The 18,635-nt window shown below is 33.6% G+C and overlaps 1 protein-coding gene across 1 annotated transcript; it reads right to left on the reverse strand.

Annotated features, from left to right (window-relative positions):
- Nucleotides 1-9,019: 9,019 nt before the first annotated feature.
- On the reverse strand, nucleotides 9,020-18,130 carry LOC128176686 (homeobox protein goosecoid-like). Its single transcript, XM_052843182.1, has 3 exons — nucleotides 17,535-18,130; nucleotides 11,654-11,859; nucleotides 9,020-9,904 (listed from the first exon to the last, which is right to left on the reverse strand). The coding sequence occupies exons 1-3, from the start codon at nucleotides 17,725-17,727 to the stop codon at nucleotides 9,587-9,589; spliced, it is 717 nt and encodes a 238-aa protein (XP_052699142.1). The 5' UTR covers nucleotides 17,728-18,130; the 3' UTR covers nucleotides 9,020-9,586.
- Between the last annotated feature and the right edge of the window lie 505 nt (nucleotides 18,131-18,635).

Below are 18,635 nucleotides of genomic sequence, written 5' to 3' on the forward strand. Positions count from 1 at the left end.
ATGAAAAAGTTGTGAGAAAAATATTTTCCCCTCCCACCCTTGTTACCCCTTTGATTTGTTTAAATATAAGAATTTTACTGCGTATTGAACTTTGTATTTCAGGATGAGCTTTAAGAAATCATTGGTTGGAAAAAAGTTCACAGATTCAGTATTGGTTAACCTTCACAGTTTTTCAATTGACTAAAGTTCAACTAAGGAGTCTCGACTAGACACCCACCACTTCATGAAAATTGCATTTTGAAGAATGTGCTTCTTGTTGTTCCTGTCTTCCCGTCATACCAGATGAATGCGCGTGTTGTTCCCGATCTACTTGTGCACAATTGATGTGCAGTTGAAATTATTTGATAATGACAATTTGAAGTTGAACAATTTTTGGCTCGAATTGCCGTTTACCGGAATCTTAGTTGACCAAGTTGGTGTTTTGCATTTATATTGATTGCAATTGTTGAAGATGTAATATTCTTTTTGAGCCATTTGCTAATTTTTTATGTTGCAAATATTTTCTTTGCCGTTAACCGGAAAGAATAAATTTGCACAGTTGGTTGTTTGAAAATTGTTGAATTTTTTAGACAATGATGTGTTTTTGACCATACCCATTTGGTGTCAATGCACTAATGGCATTTCCATTGTAAAATTATGATGTAATTTACAAATACTTTATTTACACATATTTTACTCATTGTCTTGAAGCCAAGACCAAATAATGCCACAGAGGGGGGTGGATTACAATACATGAAAATGAATAAATCTGTTGTGAATCTGATTTGGTGTTTTATTTTTATTATTTAGAGTTCAATATGGCATGTTAGAAAATATGGATTGGTTTTATGGGTGCTAACCATGTTGAGTGTTAGCATGCTTCAGGTCTACAATAATCAATTTTTTCTAAAGCATTTACATTCCGTTAAAAAGATATAATCAACATAAAATTTATGTTAGTTTAATCTTTTAAAATATCTTGCATTAAAGTTTTATATCAATGCGGTGCGACTCAGCTGAATCTGTTATTTTACTTATGGGGCTACAACCCTATCAAGATAATGGCCGCATAAACCATAAAAATTGTAAGTATTCAGTACCGCTATGATCAGTGGTAATCGCATCACCTTAACCATCAAAATTCCAAGAATCCGAATATTTGTTGTTTTTAATATAAACTAGACATCGTTTAATATTTACACGTCTAAATGCATAGGTCATCAAAGGAAATAAAACATGATGTATAGCATAAAACGTGTATACAATTCTATACAACGAGTAATTTTACAATGTTTGCATTAATTGCTTGAGAAATACGTAGAGCGAAAATTAAGCAGACGTCGAAGAATTCATTTTCACAAAAATTACTTGAATAGAACTTATACCGAACGGATCAAATTTTTGAACATCGGAAGAACAATGTAAGTGGGCTAACTGTCCGTGCAGTCTGTGCAGCCTCAGTGTATCAATCGTTTCGATCCATCACGAAATCATCCATGCATACATAGTAATCTTCTAAAATTTAAGATGAACAACAAAAGCATTATTCACAAAAAATAAATGAGTAAAATTTGTCACTTAATAAATTTCACACTACTTTTTGATGCGTCAATTTGTTGATGCAAGCATTTTTAAAAAGTTGGAGGAATGCGTATAGTCCTGTGTCGTCAAATGTACGTAGATTGTAGACGTCATGTAGATTGACATCGCGGACGAGTCGTGATTTAGTTATACCCCCCGCAAACGAAGTTTGGGGGGTATATAGGAATCACCTTGTCCGTCCGTCCGTCTGTCCGTCCGTCCGTCCGTCCGTCCGTCCGTCTGTCCGTCTGTCTGTTCAATTCGTGTCCAGTCCATATCTTTCTTATGGAGAAACATTGGAAGTTCTTACTTCACACAAATATTGCTTATGACCTAAGGGTGTGTCATGACCTTGACCCAAGGTCATTTGGGCAAGGTCAAGGTCACTGGCAGAAAAAGTTCAAAATTCGTGTCCAGTCCATATCTTTCTTATGGAGAAACATTGGAAGTTCTTACTTCACACAAATATTGCTTATGACCTAAGGGTGTGTCATGATCTTGACCCAAGGTCATTTGGGCAAGGTCAAGGTCACTGGCAGAAAAAGTTCAAAATATGTGTCCGGTCCATATCTTTTTAATGGAGAAACATTGGTAGTTCTTACTTCACACAAATATTGCTTATGACCTAAGGGTGTGTCATGACCTTGACCCAAGGTCATTTGGGCAAGGTCAAGGTCACTGGCAGAAAAAGTTCAAAATTCTTGTCCGGTCCATATCTTTTTAATGGAGAAACATTGGTAGTTCTTACTTCACACAAATATTGCTTATGACCTAAGGGTGTGTCATGACCTTGAATCAAGGTCATTCGGTCAAGGTCACTGGCAGAAAAAGTTCAAAATTCGTGTCCGGTCCATATCTTTTTAATGGAGAAACATTGGAAGTTCTTACTTCACACAAATATTGCTTATGAGGTAAGGGTGTGTCATGATCTTGACCCAAGGTCATTTGGGCAAAGTAAAGGTCACTGGCAGAAAAAAATCAAAATTCGTGTCCGGTCAATATCTTTTTAATGGAGAAACATTGGAAGTACTTACTTCAAACAAAGATTGCTTATGACCTAAGGGTGTGACCCAAGGTCAATTGAGGAAGTTCAAGGTCATTGTTTTAAAAAAAATTGGGCTCAGTATACTTATAATTCAAAATGTTTATATTAAATGGCTGCTTGACATGTGGAATTTTGTTTGATTCGAGTCATGTTTGTTAACATAAGGATACAAATGTCCTCATGCATTAACAGTTAACTTGAACTAAAATGGAATTTAAAGAATAGAAATTGGTTTGTGTACTCATATTAGCATTAACAGTTTTATTAAAAAATAGAGCAGTTGTTATGTATATATAGAGAATGGACAGTGAAATAGATTCATCCAATGTTTTCTATAATAGAAAAAATACATGAGTTATGATTTTCTTAGCGGGGGGTATCAATTGTGAGCTTGCTCACAGTACCTCTAGTTTTGTCAGTAATTGTGAAAGCAAAATCTGATTTTCAAAGATATTGGACCGAAATACTCAGAAGATGTAAAAAAAATTGCATTTATATATGTACTGAAACGGACATGAATGCCAAGTATATTAAATGTAATATGTAAAGTAATGTAAATATTACAAGTACAGTATAAGTCAATCGATCATTAAATGAAGTATTTGCTTATGAGGAAATGTAAGCAATATTTTTTCTGGTGTAAAAAATACACAATCCAGAATTGATTACAAATGGTTTGTACATGTAGTTTGATCTGTATCAAATGAGGAGTTATCGGTCAAGATTATTGTAAGCCTGCTTCTATGTCAAACGCGCCCGATCGAGTTCTTTTTCACGTTGTAAAATTCTGTTTATACTGTAATTGAATCGGGATCGCTATTCAAATTCAGATTTTTTAGAGCCATTTCAGCATCATTGAAGGCGTTTGTTTTTCTTCTGAAAATTATTTGAAAAAAAACCTTAACTTGAATACAAGGGCGTACAGATAAGGACCTAGACCAATAAATGATAAATGTTTGGAGGTTTTTTCATAACTTTAACACAGATGAAGTGACTACTTTACTATAAATGACATCCCGAATTGCAACAGTTTTGATTTCTTGTCTTCTTACTAAAGTGTTATTACAAGTTTATTTAATTTATGGATGTGTGTGACGTTCCGTTTTAATTCTTAAGCTTTTCTGTAAACTTTGTTCAAAAGACCGACATTTTTAAAAAAAGAAAACACTTTTTAAAATACACCCCAAGAAGAAACTACAAACAAGATTCAATTTATTCTATGATAATATTTTTAATCAAAATTAGGTCTAATATTTTGAACACAATTAGAAAATCTTTATTAATTCCTAAGAGATATTTGCCAAGGGTACAATATCGCAAGTATATTCATTGAAAAGAAAATCCGCGATTTAAGATGTTTTTTTGTTATTTTAAAATCTTAATGGCCAAATGAAATAAGTTACTTTGTTGCGACACAATTTAAGGTACTACCATGGAATGAATAAGACCTTAATGCAAGCTAAGTTCCTTAATTTACATAAATGATTTACAGAGGTTTATTAAGAACGCTGAAAATATTGAAATTGATAATAATATAATAGATCAACACAGATATTCTCTGAAGTTGCATATTGTCATGGAGCACGTGACAATATTTGTTGACCTAAGCTGGATATTAAGCAATTTTCAGATCCGTACAATGGACTAAAAATATTTCGAATAAATCCAAGGGATACTAGTAACCCTTGTATCTCTCTCTCTCTCTCTCTCTCTCTCTCTCTCTCTCTCTCTCTCTCTCTCTCTCTCTCTCTCTCTCTCTCTCTCTCTCTCTCAGATCTAGTTCTCTTCAGATCTAATCCTGACAAAAAGAGGAAGATAGTGGTACTACATTGTATTTACGAACTAGTAGATACACGCACTATGTATGTATGTATATGTAAATAAACATTTTGACTGGTGTCTTGTGTTATAAATATAATATTTTTCATTTAACTTTAGATAATGTTTATTTTAATGAAATTCAATAATGAACATTATACCGTGGGCTGGCGACAACTAAAAGTACGCACATCGTATAAGTCCCTCCTCTTACAAGGTTGTGTTACATTTTACGGTGAATTTTCGCTCAATTTCCGTGCTCCGCCACCATATTTTCCCAACATATTTTATTACAGAATCTTATTCATAATTGAGTACAAGAGATACATGAGTAAGAAAACAAATGGCTCTATATACTCCAGAGTCCTACCGTGGTGGTCAATTAAAAAGGAAGAGCGCGCCAGACGATGATTAATGGCAAAATATAAGTTCTCTGCAGATTGCAGAAAAACAAAATTACACCGACTACGAAACCATTAAACTGGTTAATTATAGATTAAATAGGCATCTAGCATATCAGTAATAAAATTACGTGCCGCACAAATCAGAGAATTGTTTGCTATCACTCTACGATGAAACGATACTAACACGGACGGAGAGAGCAAGTGTCAGGCAAGGCGATACGGAACTACAGATATCTTAGAACTTCTGTAGAATCTGAGATATTAATTAGTGAACGTTACAACATGTTAAAACAGTAATTTCTATGTTTAAGATTACTATACCATGTATAAAAACTCCCGAGGGAGTCCGAACTGTGATGTATCAACGTTATTTGATCAAAACAAAATGACATTATTATATAATGATGCTTTTTCACGCAAGACTCGCACGCGCTTCTTGTTCGTCCTAGCGTTTTAAATATTGATATGAACAGAGAATTAAGTTGGGGGAATGCTAGCACGAAATCTAACAATATATTCGATAATGCTGACTAGATTTTTATGATAAAATGCCATAAAAAGGATACGCTCCCCGAACTACTCTGCAATTTCAGTCTTAGAACAGAGGGATGAAAGAGATTCCTAATGGAATCCACATTGTTCTTCGAATTGATTATGATATCCCATGTATATTCCAAATTTTCCTGGATGAACCGGGTTCTTCCTAGAATAAATAGAATTATTTCATAAATAATGGACGTAATTTGTTAGTCTGTTCTAATACAAATGTTTCATCAATCATTTCTTTATTAGTTGTATTTCATGCGAGACAAATTAAAAAAAGGGTAATTTTGTTATTTTTTGAGTCTTTGGTTAGGAACCCAACAATTGTCATCACCAGCGCCAATTCTATCAAATTACAATCTTACAATTAATTTTAGCTGCTCTTTTGGCAAAGAAAACAAAAAAGACACTCGCTGTGATTGAAATTACTATAAACGATGCCTCTTTCACTGTCATAAAGTATTAATCATTGTCATAAAAAGTCGTCAAAATGATTCAGCACTTTATGATAAAAACGTCATTTACGACCAATTCATCTATTACATGCGCCATTGCCGTTGATTTGTTTCTCAAGATTTGCCATCAGTTGAAAGTTCATTGGTTTTCTTTTTTATCTGACATACCAGTCGACTTCCGGTGATTTTAACTCCGTAATAATATAATTACGCTATTTGCTATAAAATCCTCATTCTAAATTTCCAAAAACTCTTCAAAGATCAACAACGCTAAGTCACGTGACCGCTGATTCTCGTGCGCAAGTCAGACTTCAAACGTTCCGTTGACAGCCGATGACAAACGCCCGGGTTGTTAAGAGTATTCGCGCTTCCTTTTTTTCTGGTATATCGTGCCGATTGGCGGGTTGATAAATTTCTTGATAATCGAATAGCGGGCGACGTCCATGATTAGATAAAACAAAACCTAAAGAGAAAAACCGAATGTCTTTTGCAGTAATTCCCAAAGGAAATGAATTTTCTAATTTTGTCACTTAATGTAATTTGGTTTTTCTCTCATCATCATCATACCAGTTTATGCATCAAAAACAAACTAAGATGGCCAGAAAGAGGGACATTATATTTAAAAAAGCCGAGGAGAAGACCATTTGAAATGCAAATATCAAAATGCCTGACTATAACTTACATTCTTTAGAGCCAATTAAAAAGGAATTATTCGATGCCACTAAAATTACTCTATTGGATTGAATAAAAAAAAACCATTCATATCAATTATCTGTTTCACTTTTGTTCCGTGTCCTTATGATAATGTCTTGACTATGGTGTACAATTCACTCTCGCAGGTGACATCAATAATTTGTCGAGCATACAGGTCGAAAGAGAAAAGTCAATCGATGGCGATCGTACATACTAATACTATCAGACCGCTATCTGTATTATAGAGCTCAAATAAGCTAAATTTGGAAACCTGTGTATTTGATATCCATATGGTATATTAGATTAATATGTGGCTTGAATACATGTGTATCAAATGTAAATCAAAAGAAAAAAGATTGAGGTTCTGATTGTGATGTAGGGATTTACCAGATCACAATTTTTGACATTGACCGTATTTGATCTTCTTTAATGAAGACGAAGTAGTGATATCAAGTGCAAATAGGTAAAAATAACATAGTTTTATAAATTATCAAAAACCGGAATTCATTCTAAAAAAAACATTGCATATATATACATATATATGTAAATGAAAGTCAAGGTGAAAACATAGATATTCATATGGCAAAATATTAGTGATAATTTTAAAACACAAAATCATTATATTGGTATGTTCAACAGGATCTTCACTAAAAGCATAATTATCAGTGAAGGAGGCTGGGTGGTCAGCAAACTAACCTCTGAGCCGCCTAAAATATTTCAATATTATATTTTTGGACATAAATTTTCATTTTGTGAAGAAAAAATTCAATTATTTTAGCTTTATGATATTATACAGAGCTCTTCGTCAAAAGGAGGTAAATGTAGCCTAGAAATGGCCACGACCATCCAGTCCCCTTAAATGAATGTGGACTACAGCAGAATGAAGATATATATACATGTAGCCTTGCTTATCGTTTCCTTGATCGACGCCAATAGTTTCTACTTACAAAGGTAAACGTACAAAATGATATCTAAACGGAAGTTCGCTAGGTTAGTGTAGAATACGATCTGATGGCTGAAAGCTAACTCTTTTGATGAATTTGTATATACTCTTTATCCATATTTCTTTTTCGGAAACCATATAATTGCACTCAAATGCTGAATTTCATTAAACTTCTGGTGTCTTTACGCTTCATATCAAACTCCCGCAGATAACTTGAAGGCATGCATATGCTTGATTCATTGGCGTACTGACGCCTACCGTGATACAAATTTTTTTGTACCTTTTGCAGCTACACGGGTAATGCTGTGCGAGTAACTTACTCAAATGGACAACTTATTCAGAGAAACCTGTCTTGTGCCTGAGCATTGACCAAGAAGAACTGTTAAACACATTAATACATGTAATTAAAAGAATTCGTTTACGGTACAATATCATTAAATGGATATATTATCAAATGAATAATTTCAACCCACATTTTTGAAGTACTGGATATATATTTTGTTGTATATTTAAAGTTATTCAATTAGATTTGATAAGTGTATATCATATTGCAGTAGATAATAAATAACTCTTTAATTATTTAATTCTTTATGAAAAGGGGCGTTTATTTGGACACCTTCATAGTACATTCGAGGTTTATTTTTCGCCGGTCGTAAAGGGTTGAGAACCTGCGATTGCTTTGCAAAGACCTCTCCGTGTATTTTTTTTTCACAATCAACTCGTCAAATTGTTGTTTTCACATTATAAAATTGTTGTAACAGTTTGCCCCTCCCCCGAAAAAAACCCAAACAAAAACCTGTACTTTCACTGCATTAAAAATTTTGTAATTATCAAGTGTTTTATTATCTTAATTTTAGAATATCTGGTACACTATCGCTTTGACGTTTCAAATTCAGACTGTCATAATTTTTCCATTATTAAGACCTATATGTATGGCAATGTACAAAAAAAAAATCCAAGAAGATTAGAAATAAAAATTAAATTTGAAAGAATACGTCGCTAGATGGCCCGGGAAACAGGGGGAAAGAAGAAATAATTGAAATTTCTGGCGACCCAGCAACAAAATTGTTTCCAATTAGAGTACAACTCCAACTACCAACTCCATTAAAGACTCCAACAATTAATGTTCATATATAGATAACTAAATGTAGTTTAAATTATGATTCTTAACTTCGAAGCACAATTTTTTTTTCCACCGTAACTTTATATTGATGTTTTGCTATTTGAAATCTGATGATTTCTTAAGCTAAAACGGGATTGAAATTTTTTTTTTTTCAGACATGAGTATAACAATATGCATAGTTTATGTATATAAGTATTTAATTATATTCAATTCATTTAACAGTTATCATTACAACGTATTGGTTTGGAAACATTTTCTTTTCTTTTTTTTCTGTGGAGTATTTAGGATTTCTAAATATCTCATATCGTGCTCATATTGATTGAATAAACCCCCAAACAATCCAAACAATTACATACAGTATTTACAAGAAAGAACTGACATATATGTCTAATTTATTAAAACTCACTCTCTCGCATAAATAGTAATGAACACACATTTTGTTTTATTCTTTTATTCGTAATCTCTAATGTGAATATAATTTCATAAATATGATTATAATCAGACAAGCCTGTAACTTCCACAGGCCCAGTGTAAAGTTTGACTTTTGCGGTGGAGTTCGTTCGACATTTCATACAAACTCTTTAATACTAAATTACATGAAGTAGTCGTTATTCATTTGTTAAAAGTGAAATCGTCGTTATGAGAAAGTACATTTAAAAAATTCTCAATATCTGATGATAGTGAAAATGTATGCATTATGAAATTTTACTAACTTAGCCCATACTCATATATCGAGTTTAAGCCAAAAATGAATGAAAACGCCTAATTTGTTAACACTATTTGAAATTGTCTTTAGTCACGAAGTGTTTCAATTTGGCGGGTGTCTGACTAAGAGAGCCAATCAGCGAACGTAGACCAGTTCACTCCACAGCACTTGTAGATTTGTGTATACAGCTTGAATTTCAAGAAAGGTCTTGGAGCCAAGTCAGACCCAGAGTTGCGTTTAGAGCATGCACTGCTTTAATTCATGTAACACGACGACAAAGAGAAAGTCAGTGACGTTCATGGCGAATTTTGTGACGTAGGAGCACTTTGACTAGAAACGGAAGCGGAAGTAGAGGGTGGCGTAAGTTCATTTGCGCTACTGGACACTTGATCAGCATCATCTTCCTCAATATCTATTCTGGGCGAGTCCGTACTTCTATCACTCATACAATCGCTGTACGCGGACGTATTGTCTTTGGTTTCACTTTCGAGGGGAGATGATTTTGATGATTTTTCTTTGTCGCTTCCTGTACTACCGCTTTCTGCCGTTCTCTTAGCCGCTTCTTCCTCACGCTTAACCTTTCTCCATTTGGCTCTCCTGTTCTTGAACCAGACCTGGAATTAAAAATAAATTTTACATCGTTAAATGATTTGTCTCATCTGATATGCAACAACTCTATGATCTGAGACCTTAATTTATTGTCTGACTACGATTATTTTGACGGTTGGTTTGCATTCTGGGACGGATAACGTTAATCTGATGACTGTTTTAAAGCTTAGAATAAAGAGATTGTTGCTTACACGGTCGGTATGAAGAATGACTTGTGTCATACTCTATCTGCAGATCGTGCAGATTTCATGGAATTTTCCAACTAAATGAATTAATTTCTAGTGACGGAAAAAGCATCGATTGTAGCACTGGGAACGCTGGCTTTTTAGTCTGTTTGCAGTTCCGAGTCTGATTTTTATCTAATTTTTGGTATGGTGATAAAACTGGGGTCTATGCGGGAAAGGCCAGTGTCATGTAGCGTTCATTTGTGCTCCATTTGAAGTAATTTCAGATCGTTGTATTGCGTGTTGACAAAAGTTCGGGGATTCACACCCAGAGTGACAATATCAAGAATATGCTCACAACTGTATATCGCGCAATCAAATGTTTGTTTCTGTTTTTTGCTTTGAAAAATAATACTTGGATTATGAGCTGAGTTATAAATGTCGCGTCAATTTTGTTTGAGTGCCTTTGTATAAACAATGAAGTGTTTTTTGTGGCTCATTATCTTTGATCTCAATTCAGGTTCTATAAAATCAGTAGTCGGTTTGCTTAAGTACAAGAAAATAGTCTCTTGTTGCCGTCAATTTCTAAGGTGACGAAATTACTCGCAGAAAGGATGGTCTGTAATTAAAATGCTATTCCGTCATTGGTTCAGAAAATAAACAACTTCCGGTAGCGTTTGGACTTAAATACTCCTAATGTGTTAAGTTCCTTTTAAGAAAGAGATATTACATGTTTGCTTTCAATTTAACAACACATTAAAGCACGCACATCACGAATGCATGGTAATAATTTTCAAAAATAATCGCCCGTCACATAAAGTAGAGTTGGTGCACACTGATAAATAAAATTTGCGTAAGATTCTGTAGGTTTTCGAGCATTTAAGGCCAATTTAGGAACGCTAGGCCACACTGATAAGCGTTCGTCGAATTTCTCAGATATCATCTTAAATCTTTCTTCTTGCTTTGAACATAATAAATAAATAACCCCAAAAATCCAATTCGGAAGAGAAAGGGAGAGAAAAAAAATAAAAGATAAAACCCGGGACGAAAACGCCACAGTGATAAAATTCGTTATTGGAAAATGATGACGGGCAGATCTGTGCAGTTATCAGATGAAACCTCAGAGTGTTTCTTTTGATCAGGGGGCGAACAGTTGGGCTAAAAATTATGAGATTTTTCTACTTCTTGATATTTATGTTGTGGACAAGTGATAAAAGTCTCTGACGCGACAAGTGTCTCAGCGGCGAGTATAAAAGGGAAGGAAGGCCAATATCAAATTCACACTGAACACACTATCGTGTCTCTTCAAAAAAGTTTTTGTATTTTAATTAATAAAAAAAAGCTTTTTTTTTTTGTTTTCTTTTTGTATACATAAACACAACTGCGTATATATATTTATTAAATTTGTTAAAGGAAATATTCCAAATAATTAAATTTTTTTGCTAAATAAACATACATATTTAAAAAAAATCGGTAAGCTTTTTTAAGCAAAACACGAAAAATTACTGTATTATAGGTATTTTCTTCTTTATTTGAATGTTTGTTTATTGTTTAAGTCTATAAATTAAATACATGTATGTCAGTAATTACCTCCACTCTTTCCTCTTTTAAATCAATCTTCATTGCCAGTTCCTCCCTCAGTAACACATCGGGGTAATGGGTCTTATTGAAAGTCTTTTCTAGTTCCTCCAGTTGTTCCTCGGTAAATATTGTTCTATGCCGTCTTTTCCGTTTTTGTCCGGCCCGAGCTAAATCAGCCGCAGTCATTAATCCAGGAAACGGACTGTATGCAGCTGCTGTAATTAGAATAATTATCCTTTCATCAATAAAGCAATAGAAATGAATTACAGTTCTTAATTATTTGGAATGAATTTCCAACATCCATATTTCACATTTTTTTAATTTTATAACAGAATTGAAAATGGTATTATCCGTATAATAAAATATGTATGTATTTTTTTTCTGACATAAAAGCATCTAGAAGAGGTATTGTAGAAAAAAACCTTACAGAAACACAGGAAGCTATAAAATTGCCCACTTGAATATTGACGAAAGGTTAATATTGAAATCAAAATCTTATATGAACATGTAGATTATATAGATAAATAAACCTAAGTCCTTAGGTGTAATTTCGCTATTCGTTTCTTTCAGCTACCGATAAAATATGATTAAAGTAATGTTCTCTTGTGGGATAGGCTTCTAATTAAATCATTAAAAATGATTCAGTCCATATAATGTGTAACAGAAGAGCCTGGAAATTGATTTAATAAATAAGAAACGGGTGATAATTCACCTCTGTTGTTCAAAATTACTTCTCCCTCGATTTGTGTTGTAAATCTTTCATCGTCGAAAAAATAAAATGAAATATGACTGAACACTTTGAAGTTGACAAAAATCTTCATAACTGCAGATATGTGTTCATAGAAGCATGACGGCCTAATGGGGCGAAAGAAGATAAAACCACAGGAAAAATAAAATCAGAACTCCTTTTCATTAATTGATAAAACTCAATATCCGAATTTCTTTTAACTTTAACAAAAACTTTAATCTCTAGTCTTTAATTCATTCGATTTTTCTGCACAAATTATACACGTTTTTTAATTATTGCTATAAGATACCCGGAAAATAAATGTGAATTACGGTCTTCTTTTAAATAATAACTCTATTCATCTTTGTATGTGATATAACGTTGACTTTCGTGTTAATTCATAACATATTTTATGTAATCCAGTTTTATCCGTTTAATTACAGCATTCATTTGAATATTGACTGATAAGACCCCTTGTTCAAAGCGTTATGGACTCGGTAAAATTATTAAAACTCATATTTCAAAAAATTAGGAAATTAAAAAAAAACCCGATTATGTCGTTTCTGCCAGGCGTGGTGCAAATAAAGTAACACAAAGACAAAACTAATGAAAAACTTTCCGTTCATCACAGGAACAAACAAATGTTGATCTCTTCTTTATTGTTTTAACATAACTTTTATTTTTTTTTAAATCAGCATTCATTCAAAAGAAAAAAATGGCGATCTTAATCATTTCTAAATATTTTATTTATCTTAAAAGTTTTAGCCATTTGCATAACATTCAAAACGTTTAATAATTTATTTAGAGTTTCATAAAAGAAAAAAAATTGCAGTTTCCTTTAATATTCATATTTGTATAAATCTGAACTGGCGGTTTTATACTGAGTTCTCTGGGATGGGTAGCGGGGAACACAAATCGATTCAGGGATGTCGTTTACCGAAGTACACAGCTCTACAGATTAAATTACCGAATAGTTCATCATCCCCGACCCGGGTCATAAGACCCGTCTGATTATATCGTATTATATAATGACATTACTGAATTTAATTTTTCATTATTTGGGATTAGATGCGTCCAGTATCGCATTTCATGGGAGGAAACTATATGCATATGAAACAATTTGTTTAATTTATTTTCAAAGTTTACGAGTTAATTCATTATAAATACACATGTTTGCATAAAATTGGTTCCACCTCGATAGTATTACCGTATAAATCATAATCTATACACCCCGCAACCCCCCTTTGTACATTATATATCACCCTTTCATCTACCATTAGGATTGAATGTGATGAAACAGGGCTTGCAATTATGTAAATCAGTTTTAGCAATACATAAAGATGAAATTGTAATACCCTTCATACTTAAAAGACATAAATTGGGACTTGAGGAAAATCGTCCGTGGAATAAGAATGGCTCTTTTAATATGAAGTCTTGTTTGCATTCGGTTTATCTGTTATATCGCAACTCTATCCTCTTGAAATATGACCGACCTTCAACGAATTACAAGGAATATCGCCATTTTTGAATTAATATCAAGATGAATGTATTGTGCGAGGAATGAAGTCGTTGTGAGAAATGACTCCCGAGTGGGAATGAAAGAGTCACGTGACAGGGCGAGATCTCGTCGTAACGGCATTTTTTAAAAAGCATAGAAAACGCGTATTTACAGAGATAAATATAGACTCTTTTTTGTCGTTAATGTTCGTGGTCTTGTTAAGAATACAGAGGAAAAATGAAATATCATTTCTTTAATATTGCAATATCTGATGAAATTATCACCTATACACTAATTCTCTAATTCAAAGTATGTAAATAATGCCGATCTTGGTCACGGTTTTGCTTAATCTGCTAGATTGAAAACTTTTGAATGCTGTTGATTTTTATTCTGATCTGAAAAATTTCTGACTTTTTAAAACTAATTCAGATTCAGATTGGGACTGAAGTTCCAATATTGAATACCCGAATTCCGCTAGAAAATTAACACAAGGTCTTACATTGTTGTAAAAAGTATTTCCAAACATTACTCCCAATCTAGATCATGCGTATTTACCCACATTATACTGTCCAAACCCGATTAAGGAGACGTCAATAAGATTATGAACAAGATTCCGCTTAGCTGAAATAACAGTTGATTTTTCCGTGTAACTCGCCACATTTCTCACAAAGCATTTGCTTAGGAATCAGAGGGAATATTTTTCCTTCTAATTTCGCATTTCATCCCTTAATACCACAAAAATAATCTGATTTTGTGAAAGTCACCCCTCGACTAATCCAGTTTATATAGCAATTATAGAAAGTGTGTTTTAAAATGGTTTACTCTTATATTACTCAATACCGTAATCCTTAAATTAACCGAACACCAGGGATTCGCAGCGGGAACTCACTGAATGTACTTATGATAGCCGTTACTCTTCTTAACGGAAAAATTCGAAGCATTTATTTAAAAAAAAAAACGTTTACTCGTATTTGGCAACTCCCAGGACAAAGAAATTATACATACAGATTGGCGTTTTGCATGAATTACATTAAAAGGACAATAATTCTTTACAGAAACTTTGGGATTCTTGTTTTGGGTTTTTTTTATTTAGATTCCTCGTCCTGTGTTTTGAGAATTCTTTTGTAGCAAAATGTATTGGAGACCAGATGAGTTCCTCATAGTAATAATATATACAGGTGGCAAGCAAGAAAGGCCTATTTAAGTGGGAAGAATGAAAAAAAATTAACAAGCCAGTGAACATTAAAAATAAAATGCAAAATAGCGATTTGAAAAATTACGCAAACATGTAAATGAAGTGTTTTCACTTTTTCAACAGCCTTATCCTCGCCCAAATGGTATAAAGAGTGTGCGTTTCAGAAACATATCAATCTAAAAGATCTGCGAGTCGGTTAGAAGATAAGTGCTTTATATATTTTATGAGCTTAAATCGTTATCCATTTAGGTACCATTGCTTTAAACCATTGATCTTCGCCGACCGGATTGTTAGTATAGATATAATTCGCGCCAATCTTGTTAATGCTAAACCACCAAAAACAACTGGGCTACATAGAAGAGTATTAATTGATTTAGAAAACAACAAAAAACGAAGCGTTGTTTCTTCAACGGATATTTGTTTTTTTACTTATTTATCTGAACTGATACAATTAAAACTGTGATAAGTCCATTAAAAGCCAAAGTAGTCTTCTTCCCTAACAATGAAAGTGTGATGTTAGGGTAAGATCAGACAAACCGCCATTTAGAGACAGGCGTGCCACGAGTGGCGCTCATGTGATGGTGTACATCTTTAATCGGATCACTTGGAGATTTATCCATCAATATTAATTATACAATACATGGGAAATTAAAAGTACGAAACGGGAAAACTTTTATCGTTTCATGTTTTGAATTTTCTTTAGAATGATAATAAAAATATTTTTTCACAATTTAATTTCCATCAGCTTACACACATTTTGTGGGTTATTTAAAATAAAACGAGGAAAATATTTCATGCATGGGGATTAACTTGAGGAAGCTTCATCAAAATTTTATAGTTTAGCTAGCCAATCTTTTCATTGATAACAACATTAATTTTCTAGCATAATCGTGCGTTCGCTTAGTCTTATTTCTTATTGTGATATTGCCGAACTGGGAGTTGGAACACATTACAAAAATTAAAATTTAATATTTCAAAACGTCATTAGGCTATCACTGAGGATTCTCATTCAAGAATTACCATGTTCTAGGGATTGTTTATTCTAATTAACTACACGATTCTGCACAAGATGACAGCTTTAAATTCGATTAATGCTTTACTGTTGCCGGAGATGACCAGAACAAAGGGATGAATTTGCTAGTCCGGTGTTTCGATTATTGGAGTTGACACCCACTTAAAAGCCGAGGTCGTTCCGATATAAAGGAGATGTCGCGAGATGAATCCTGAGGGCTTCCCAATGTCCATCCCCGTCAAAATGATGTCCGAAATTAACTCCTGGCCTTTACAATTGTTAATTGAAAATGGAGTGACCGTAATTTGTACATAAACAGGTACAAACCCGAACTTATCAGATTGAGACGAATAAAGTAAATATTAGCTACTTAGAATCACATTTGCGGAGAATTAAGGGGACATTCTCCATTTGAATTAAGGAGATTCTTCTCAAGCTTGTCATCCAATGTGTTACCACATCCTAAACACCCTTCCCCCCGCCCAGAAAGGAGTTGTCTTGTGATATTATGGGCAATGATACTGCCTTACAATGCACGGAAAATCAAACTCTTAGTGGTACATCAATGCTACAGCTCGAGTTGTTACAATGAGTGGAAGTTTAATGAGTTCTTACAATTTATTAAAAACAATTTCAGTAGTAAAACATGTAAAGAAAGATTGATAGCTAAAAAATTATCTAGGTTTCATTTTTCATATGCTTGGTACCCTGACAGAAGGATGAATGTGTATGTGTTTTCATTTTTAGCACACATTTTTGTAGGTTTAATACATTCCTTGCTTTGTGAATATTATAAGCTCTCTCTCTTTATGTGCATATTTTCGGTGAACTGTGAAAATTTCCATATTTATTAATATTTTTAATATTTCCCTTTTCAGTTGTTTTTATCACTGAAGGCTAAGACTACACCAAAGTTATTTAATGTTTTGATAAGTAAACTTCATTTAATTGATTAAACATTAACCTAATTGAATTGGAAGCAGATATTACTTTTATATAAATTTATTATATGTGGAAACTTTTGAGAAGAACAGAAAAATCTGCTAGATTTAAATTACTAGTCTGTATAAATAATTTTATAACAAATTATATCAAAAACTGTAGTATCACCCATTAAATCACTTATTTCCAATCGGAAATTATGCGCATAATTTTTTTAAAATCAAAAAAAAAAAAAACCAAGGGCAAAAATACAGATTGAAGTAAAAATTTTCAATTTGTTTTTAAAATCGCTCTAATTATAAGTTGTAGGCAGCGGTTCCAGAATCATTTTATTCTAAAGCTAGGTTTTTGATATTGCCATTTAGACTTGTACCTTTTATCTTCTAAAGTTTATGCAGTACCTCTAACATTATTTTAAGAATTGTAAACATACATGCATGTATCACTGTACTCTATATACCGTCATACTGATGTTGTAAGTGAAATAAAATTGAATTGATTTGATTTGAGACTTACCAAAGAGCTCCTGTGGGGTATGAGCAAGACCGGGGTACGGGAAGTAGGGTGATGGTCTGTGGGTCAGGTAAGGCCGTGGGGCCAGGATGTTGTCGATGCTAAAAAGCGGGGGACTGCTACTGGCGGCCGCTAGCATGCTGTTGTGGTAAGACTTCAGCTGCTCTGGGGAGTAGTAGTAAGGTAGGTGATGCATTTTCACGGTAGACCACGGGTCGAAATGTTCTGTCACTCTTCGACAGCTGGAGAGCAATGCTAAATATTCAAGGATAAACAAAGCGAATTCCAAAGACAAATCACTACACTCGAATCATCTTAGTTTCTCTCTGGGAAGAATACCGAAGTTTCTGAAGATTGTCAAAGTTCTGACTTCTCGTTCTTTACATCAACTTTTCCGTTCGCCGTTTACTTAGTAAGAAATATAGAGATTTTAGATGGATTGGTAAATAAAGTCCTGCGGTTTTGACACACTGTCGATGCGCTATCTACATACACAGGTGTCAACAAAAACACAACAACTATCGTAAACTGTGGGTCTTCTGATGAACTCGGGACAAGGTGGTATCCTTTCGTATTGTTCGTCAAGGATAAAGTATCTATATTTTCAGAAACTTTAACTTTTATTTTCTTTATTGTCATAGGTAATCGGTAATTCAAGTCTAAATCTCCTCTTGCTATTGTTCCTTTACTTTGATTGACAGCTCTGTCAACCAATCAAAATCGAGCGACATCATCTTCACGCCATGTTGTTTTTACGCCCTTCTGATTATCGACAAAAATTAAAGTGTATGCTTTCATATAAACATTTAAGCTTAAGGCGTATACAAATTTTTAGCACTTTACACTGGTAGATGCCGTTTATTTTATGAGCTGTACCCAGAGGTTTTGCCTGCTGTTTTATGCGTCAGAGAAACATGTGCGGGTGGGGGGAGCTGGATGCCTGTGCGACAGAGACGACAGAAATTGTGTTAAGAGGCACGCTTCGTTGAAATATGCAATCTAGTTCTAATAAATACAGTTTTAATAATTCATGCAAACCATTCAGCCCAGGTAATTTTGCTTTTTATGAAATTGCACCTCTGTGGTAATGCATTGCAACTTAAA

This window comes from Crassostrea angulata, chromosome 3 (assembly GCF_025612915.1).
Source record: "Crassostrea angulata isolate pt1a10 chromosome 3, ASM2561291v2, whole genome shotgun sequence".
Taxonomy (NCBI): domain Eukaryota; kingdom Metazoa; phylum Mollusca; class Bivalvia; order Ostreida; family Ostreidae; genus Magallana; species Magallana angulata.